The sequence below is a fragment of the Triturus cristatus genome, chromosome 4_1 (genome assembly GCF_964204655.1).
Source record: "Triturus cristatus chromosome 4_1, aTriCri1.1, whole genome shotgun sequence".
NCBI classification, from domain to species: domain Eukaryota; kingdom Metazoa; phylum Chordata; class Amphibia; order Caudata; family Salamandridae; genus Triturus; species Triturus cristatus.
This window is the reverse complement of record NC_140585.1, coordinates 785,038,009-785,046,756: the sequence shown is the minus strand read 5'-3', so window position 1 is coordinate 785,046,756 and position 8,748 is coordinate 785,038,009. Positions and strand designations below refer to the sequence as shown.

General features: G+C 45.0%; 1 protein-coding gene across 1 annotated transcript; it reads left to right on the top strand.

The window, feature by feature from the left end:
- The first annotated feature begins 2,685 nt into the window (after positions 1-2,685).
- On the top strand, positions 2,686-7,027 carry LOC146855529 (zinc finger MYM-type protein 1-like). The gene is made up of 2 exons (XM_085653361.1): positions 2,686-4,491; positions 6,618-7,027. The coding sequence occupies exon 1, from the start codon at positions 2,686-2,688 to the stop codon at positions 4,450-4,452; it is 1,767 nt and encodes a 588-aa protein (XP_085509487.1). The 3' UTR covers positions 4,453-4,491; positions 6,618-7,027.
- The last annotated feature ends 1,721 nt before the right edge of the window (positions 7,028-8,748 follow it).

Here is an 8,748-nt window from a genome sequence, read left to right as displayed (position 1 = left end):
GTGCGGGATATTCATCCCCCCATGTTGCTCTCCCAGTACCAGGGGCCACCTGTTTATCACATACCCTAACTCCATTCCTAGGCGTTAATGTGCCAACCCTAATGCATTCTGGGTGTTGTAGTCTTTCATTGCTTCAAGTTCCACTGTACTAATTCATGTAAAACAAATTATAGCAACGATTTGAATGTGAAAAGTCCAGGACTGAATGAGCTGGAGAGATGTGGCCACCCTAGTTGCTTCCCTCTGTCTCAATATCTCTGCTGAATGCTATTAAACCCCTGTGGGCCCTTCTCTGGCTGTTTGACCTCTCTCACATGATGCATGCCACACACGCACTGAGCTCAATGCTGCTCCTGTGTGCTGCTCTCTGCCCTTTTCTACTACAGCACACTGTTATCTGCCTCTGTGCTGCTACAAGAGTGCTATCCTGCAAGCTTCTGCTTGTAGTACCTGTCCTGCACCTGCTGCTCCCAACACTCACCCGAGGCTTCACTTGTGCTGCTGAATCCCTTATCTGCTCGTGTGCTGCCGCCTTGTGTCATCTGCCCTTGTTCTGAGACACTCACTCGGAGCTGCACCTCTGGTACAGGAGGTTGCTCGTCGCCTCTTACTGCAAGTCCCTGTCCTTGAAATGCTCCACCCATGTCATAAGGATTCTTGAGTTCACCAGTTGCTTGCATCAGTAGCGCATCAAGTCCAGTAGTTCTATATCTTTTGCAGTTTGTGGAGTGGATCCCATTATATGAGGACCACAAGTCCCAGAATGGATAAGCTCCTCACGCAGATCACTCTTAATGCCCTGCTGTGGGTGCCACTGTACTGCTGCAGTGCCCGCTTCTCTCTGCCCCCTGGGCTGCAGCAGGTTGCTGTCTGACACAGCACTGATGCACCTCTGCTTAGTATTTTTGTTGAAACCCGCTGTCTGCACGGTGCTGTTGCATGCAGCCTCTCCCCTGTGCAGCCCGTTCTGTTTTGAACTGCTGAACCCTGATATCTACCCTCCACTCATGCAGGCTGTCGGATGGCTACTGCATTGTAATTGCATTTATATAGCTCTTACCCCTGAGGAGGCGTTGAAGCGCGTTACTACCCCTCTCACATATCCCCTACTGCTGTGTGATGCTCTCTGCCGTGCTGTGATCTGGCTCATCTCCCCTGTGGCACCGACCTGGGGGTGGGCTTGTGCAGATGCATGCTGCACCCAGTCCTCTACCCCAGTGCTGTTGTAGGCTCTGCCCTTGTGCGCCCCGCTGTGACACTCACCTGGGGCTGTCTCCGTGCTGTCTGCCCCTTCCCTGCATGCAGGAGGCGGCTCCCTGCCCCAGTGCTGCTGCAAGCTGATCTGTGCCTTGTGCTGCTGCTGCTGCAGGATGCTCTCTGCACTGTGCTCCTGCATGCAGGCTGCTCTCTGCCCTGCCCCTCCCCCGTGCAGACCCTTCCCCTGTGCCACTCACCTGCAGCTGCCATGATACTGCTGCAGTGTAGGCTCCTCCCCCCGTTCCACTCACCTGGAGCTGCCCCTGTCCTGCTGCAGGATCCTTCCTGCCCAATGTGCAGCTCCACACACTCCCAGGCTGCAGCAGTGATAACAGCATGTACACATAGTTGTGCATTGTTCTCTTATGTGTGCCCACTGCTTTGCAAGTGGCTGAACTGCTGTGCATTGAGGTGTGTGTGTCAGTATATTGTTACCCAATGTGTTTATATGCGTAATTACATTTTACACTTAGAACTGTATGTAGCAGTCTGGTTTGGTTTCTTCTGCACTGTTTGTGAAGTGAAAAATGACTGCTCTGTGTTTTTTCCCCACAGTCTTTGTTTCATTACCCTTCTGTTTCAAAAATAAATTGTTATCTTTTCATTTTCAGCACCTAACAACCTGAAACATTACCGCATTTTGGGGCAATTTTCCAGCAAACAACAAGAGGACCCCAACCTCCTTTGCTGCTCTCTCACCCGACCCCGGCTACAACCCAGCAAACACCAGTGTTAAAGGTGAGGAAACTGATGCTATATATTTTTTTACATCGTAGTTAGAGCTATGTATGTGGTCACTCTCAAGGCCCTCAAGCAGTGTCTTTCAGTGCCTCCAGCAACCACTATGGCACAGAGAGGCAGGAGGCAGTACGGCTCTATTTTTAGCAGTCATTTGAGATGTATTAGGATAATGCACAAGATATATGTATAATGTATTTATACTGAAATTTCATATTATTGCACTGCACCTTATACGTTGTACTTTGATTATTGGCAGGTTTCTTTAATATATATATATATATATATATATATATATATATATATATATATATATATTGGTAAGGCCAGCAACACCCCATCATGAATACAGTACAAGAGCTGATTACAAAGTCATTCCAGTCACGGCCACTTGAACAAAAACTACAGTTAAAACAATTGGGACCTCATCAGCCTGAAATAAACCTACAGCAAACTAACCAGGACAGAGGAAAAATGTCAAAACGTACATTCTCAAATGCCTGGTACACAAAAGCTGATTGGCTTACAGGGTGCCCTATAAGAAATTCTCTGTTCTGCTTCCCCTGCTTGCTGTTTGGCGGTGACTTTTCTTGGACACGGCAAGGAATGGTCGACCTGAAGCACATCGCTGAAAAAATAAAGAAGCATGCGCTCACAAGAAATCATCTGGAAAACCTGACGAGACTGGGAATGTTGGGGGAAGACGCACCAATTGAGCAGCAGATAAATGATGCGTATCGCAAATCCATTCAAAAACACAATGAAGCTGTTGATAAGAACAGACAAAATCTATCCAAGATCATTGATTGCATTCGTTTCTGTGGTGCTTTCGAACTGGCATTGCGAGGCCATGACGAATCAGAAACTTCCTCAAAACCCGGGATCTTCCGAGGCCTAGTGGATTTAATGTCAACCATAGACCAGGATTTGGAAAGACATTTAGCACATGCTACAGTCTTTAAGGGCACCTCTAATACAATACAAAATGAACTCCTTGACTGTATGCTCGAAATTATAAGAAGCCATATTGTGCAAGAGTTGCGAAACACAGACTTTGTGGCTATTCAGGCTGATGACACCACTGATGTGTCCACTCAAACACAGTCCGTGTTAGTGTTTCGGTACCTTGACAGTGACAGAAACATTGTGGAAAGATTTTATGGCTTCACGCATTTAAGTGACTCTAGTGCAGCAACCATCACTGAAGCAATACTGTGTCAACTGGACTTAATTTTCCCGGACCTGCCTCAAAAACAAAAGCTTATCGCACAAAGCTATGACGGTGCATCCGTAATGAGTGGGAGCCTTAGTGGAGTTCAGAAGAGAATTCGAGATGTGTACCCTAATGCTCATTTTGTGCACTGTTACGCCCACCAACTCAATCTTATTATGCAACAGGCGGTATCAAAGATCAGAGAGACACGAGTCTTCTTTCAGGATATCGGAGGCATAGCAGCATTCTTCACACGTTCCCCCAAAAGAACAGAAGCCCTTCATGAGATTGTGGACAAAAGCGTACCAAGGGGATCCTCAACTCGTTGGAACTTTCACATTCGTACAGTCAACTTAATCTTTGAACAGAGGGAGGGCCTTGAGAAATGTTTTGTCGCCATAGCATCCAGAGCAGACTTTGATCACACAAGTCAGAATGAAGCCCATGGCTTTATTAGAACACTACAAGACAAAGAGTTTCAGTTCTTACTGTTTTTATTTCATGACATAATGATTCCTGTTGATGTGTTATACGATCAGTTGCAAAGAAAAGACCTAGATACTGTCTCTGTGAAAGCCAATACATCTGCATTTGTACAACAGATTATGAAAGTGAGAGATGGGGTTGAAGATTTAGAGAGCAAACTGCCGCAGCATTCTGTTTTTGCAAACCGCAGACAAAACATCACCTCTCTGGTTCGAATTGGAAAGGAGATATGTGACATTGTAATTGTGCAGGCGAAAGAACGCTTTTCGTTCACAAAACATTTGGTGAGTGCGACTTTATTGCAAGGTAAAGAGTTTGCACAATATGATGAATCCTTCCCTGAGCGTGCTCTGAATCAGGCTGTGGAAGCGTATCCTATGCTCAAAAAAGAGCAGCTGAGAACTGAGTTAACTGTACTCTACGGAATGCCTGTGTACCGGAAGGCCACAAGCGCCTTGACTTTGCTGAGTTTAATTCATAAACTGCATATGGAAAACTCACTTACAGAGACAGTGACTTTACTAAAAATTGTGATTACGACTCCAATGACAACAGTAGAAGCTGAACGATGTTTTTCAGCCTTAAAGCGCATAAAGACATTCCTCAGGAACACCATGCTAGAGGAAAGACTAAATGCTTTGGCGATGCTATCTGTAGAGAGCAAGCTAGTCCAAAAGATACCGGACTTCAACATGAAAGTAATTGACAAGTTTGCTACACTGAAAGAGAGACGTGCGGATTTCATCTACAAAAAGTGAATGCTGCTACTTGTTTGAATACAAAAAATTCTGATTGAGGTAAGAAATGCATTGTTATCTCTGTTTTTAAAAGTTTTGTAGTGTTTGTTCTATTTGGAGACTACACAGATTTGCTCACCTTTGTTCACTGGCCGGACCTGTCTCCCGCAGGGTGAACGATTCGTTGCTTGTGTTGCCTATCAAACCTTTCCCCTTGGCAAATTGCGAAAACCTTTATACCAGTGGTTCCCAAACTGTTTACTCCTGAGGACCCCAATTGAGTCACCACTGGAAGCCGGGGACCCCCAAGCAATTTGTATGACTTAAATTTCAAACATTAAAACAGTAATTCGAAAACAATAAACACACGTGTGCACACAAAACGGATACTCGAATTACTAAGGATTTTAGTATTTTATATCGAAAGAATTAGCAAAAAACAGGAGGGTTAGCGCTGCATCTCCATGACTAACTTTTAAATGGTTGGTTTTATTTCGCAGTATGAGACTCCTGCCAGGGCCAGACTGGAAACCCAAAGCAGCCCAGGCAAATGTTTTCAGACCAGTCCCCATACAGTGCACACCTAGTGCAGTGAGTGCGCCTGACCACTACAAAGGGGGCTTTGGGAGGCTCTCCCCCCAAGACAATTTAGGAAACAATGGTGCAGTCTACAACAAATGTATCATTATATATTGAATTGTATCAGCTTTTAAAGAGTAGTAAATGATGACCTTACTATGCACCAGGATATGACAATCTTTGTTGGGGTTCTTCAATGATTCCCATATTATCCTCCTCCAACAGTGCCTCTCATCTCTCCATAGCCCCTCTGTCACATGTATTTAATTTGTTTTATAACATCTCTCATACCATTGAAGGATGTCAGAGCACCTTAAATCACACACATATAGGGGCTGATTTACAAGCCCCTTGCGCCACAGGTGCGTCACAAAAAGTGATGCACCAGTGACGCATTTATTTTTAGTGCCCCATATTTCCAAGGCAGGAAAAGCAACCCTGCGTGACTTTTATTGGTCTTGTAAATATGGCCCAATTGCACACAGCACTTTACGTGAAAGGGACGTTCCATGAGTGTTGCTGTGGGTGTTCCCACGCATAACCCATGGAACCAGACACATTTCCAGATTTACGAGGAATCGTAAATCTGGAAATGTGTCTGAATGCTACGCCACCCCAGGGGAGGCGTAGGGAGGGGCAACTTGGAGAAATTTATTAATTTCTCCTCTTTCTATGCATGTTGCATTCTGCAGCACGCATAGAAACAGGATATTACCTCTGGTGATTGTTTATGTACAGGAAGGTGTCCCTTCCTGCACATAAACAATCAGTAAAACAATGACGTTTTGCAAGTTCTATGTGTGCTAATGCAGCACACTTAGAAGTTGAAAAACACCATTTCTGATTGTTTACATGCAGGAAGGGTTACTTCCTGCACATAAACAATCTCCCCACGACACAGGCATCCTTGCACCATGGTGCAAATGTGCCTGTGCAGGCGTATGGCAGCAGTTTGTGCGCCAGCACAGGGGGAAGCACAGAGATGCAACATATTATTGTAAATATGTCGCATCCCTGTGCTTCGAAAGTGACTCAGTGCGGCGCAGCCAAATGGCTTGCGACACACAGTCAATTTTCTTGCAAATCTGCCCCATGGAGACAATGATTCATACGTGTAAATCAGTGTATAGAAAATGTTACATAAGGCAAATGCGACTACAGGGTGTAGGATTCACATGTTATTCATACTGGTAGGCATTTTTAAAGAGTGCTTGGTCTGGAGAAGCACAAACTCAGGATTCAGAACATAACAGTGGTTAGCATTGACTTTAACAATAAAAATGTATTTCCACCCAAATAAACCTTTTTAGCAGGATTAGGATAATGAAAGACTTGAAACAAACATATGTTTCTAACTTGTATCATGCAGCTTGCAAGCAGCTCTTTGATGACAGTTTATAGGTCACTGTGCTAGATTACGGTTGTCACTTATGAACTGCACAGTAACAAAAGAATCTGTGACTAAAGCAGTAACCCACTAACCTAGGCACATAAAAAATGTTTTTCAAAATGCATGGTACACGTTCTTTGCAGTAGGCATATTAACCCTCTGTGCTACATTAGATAAGTCAAAGCTGCCACTTGACACAACTCTCATCTCTCTCCAGCAGGTACATTAATCACCGACGTAATCTTGACACTTTTATTGTTGCTGGAAAACTGCTGATTCTACAAGGAACATTTTTGTGCTTTTAAAATTACTGCCTGAGGACCCCCCTGGGAATGTGACCACAGTTTGGGAAACACTGCTTTATACCATTTATATTTGGGGTACTTGCGTGGACCTATGTGAAGTGTGTGTACAAAGTTCAGCTCAACCAGAATCACGGTAACAGCGCATTGCGCTGCCTCTTTTATATTCAGTATATTGTAAGACTGTTTTTCTTCCCCCGCCTTTCCTTGTTTTGTTTCCCTGTTTTCCCCTTGCTTGCCATTCGTTACTCTAGAGTCTTATTCAGTATGTTGTAAGACTGTTTTTCTTCCCCCGCCTTTCCTTGTTTTGTTTCCCTGTTTTCCCCTTGCGTGCCATTCGTTACTCTAGAGTCTAATAGAGTCGGAAGGCCGTAGGGGAAGACTGTGGACTTTTCTTCAAGTTCCTGACGCTCCTGCGGAACGAGCCTGGCAACCATTACACTGCTGTGCAACTTCTTCTACTCTTAGAGCTGAGATTTCCATGAGTCTTATAGTCTGAATTCAGCACCTGAGCATAATAGGACAGAATGTATGAAGCTCTGTGGTAATACTGAATAAGCAGCTACCTATGTTATGCCATCTATTAATGTAATAACTGCACTTTCACAATTGCTTTATTAACCTTCCTGCTTTCTCAAATTTGCTTGAAAATGCACGATTTTTCTTCTTTTTTTTCAAAATTTTCTTGGGGGGGGTTATCCCCCCAAACCCCCCTTTTGGGGTTCGGGCTCGCTCGCTGCGCTCGCTCGCTACGGTGCTGTATGCTAATTCGTTTGCGCCCCACCACTTTAAAATCTCACCCACCGCCCCTGGTTGTCATTCCAGAGAGCCTGCGACAACAAGTCAATGAACTAGCCCATGAGGGACATTGTGGCATTGTTGCCACCAAGAGAGCTCTTTGACACTGAGAATAGGTTCCTCGCCTTGACGAAAGAGTTAAAGGCCTGTCATTTGCGCAACACTTGCCTCCCAAAACAATGCAGCATCCATTAGTTAGGTCTGATCTCTCAAAGCAAGAGTGAGAGAGGATTGCAGTAGATTTCTTTGTACCCCTAACAATGTACATCATCTAATGGTAGTTATTGACGAGTACTTCCGATTTCACCTGGTGGAAGACAGTTGTCAACCACACATGACAAAGTAATTAGGATCCTAAATGACATTTTTGCAACATGGTGTGTCCCTTCTATTCTTAAAACTGACAGCCCACATTTCAACTGCCAAGAGTGTAAAGAGTTTCTCAATAACATGAATGTCAAACATCAGAAAAGCACTCCCCTCAGGCCACAAACCAATGGCGCTGCTGAACGCTTCATGGGAACTCTAAAGAGTAGTCCAGCGCGCTGTGCTAGAATGAAGTGACCTCAAATCGGCCCTATGTTCAGCCCTTCATGCTAACTGCCCATTCCACTACAGATGAAAGCTCTGCCACCTTGATGTTTGGGGGAGCCATGGGAACCAAATTGCTGCAATGGATCACTCCTAGGTTGACCGATGCGGACAAGGTCGGTACAACAGATTCCTTGCACAAGTCTAGAATGAAGACCTATGCTGATTAACACTGAATTGCTCGGGCTTGGTTTTCAAAGAAGGAGACCGAGTCCTGGTCAGGCAGAAACAGAAGTGTAAGTCTGATGCTCGGTTTGATGTTGAACCCCTGAGGGTTGTGACGAGCAAAGGACATATGGTGACCGCTCAACGTCCCAGAAAGTCTATAATAAGAGATTTGTCGCATTTCAAGCACCTACCTTGATGTTCGTCAGCACCAGATGTCAGAAGTGAGACTTACCCACCTGAAAGTCCGGAGAGCCGACCTACTGCACCTACCGATGTGTCTCAGGTTGTCCCCGGTGCCTGAGGTGGTCAACTCCACATGACAACGTGTTGAAGACTGATTCACCCTCCTCGATGACTCATTGAGGAACTATGATGTATATCAATCGATCAGGAGTTTTTAATGTGCGCTACTCACCCACGAGGGTCTCAAGGCGCTTGGGGGGGGGTGGCCTGCAGTCCCGGATCAGTCGTATGTATTTATAATAGTTG

Coding starts and splice junctions, on each gene's coding strand:
- LOC146855529 (XM_085653361.1), top strand. CDS start 2,686: ATGTTGGGGGAAGACGCACCAATTGAGCAGCAGATAAATGATGCGTAT.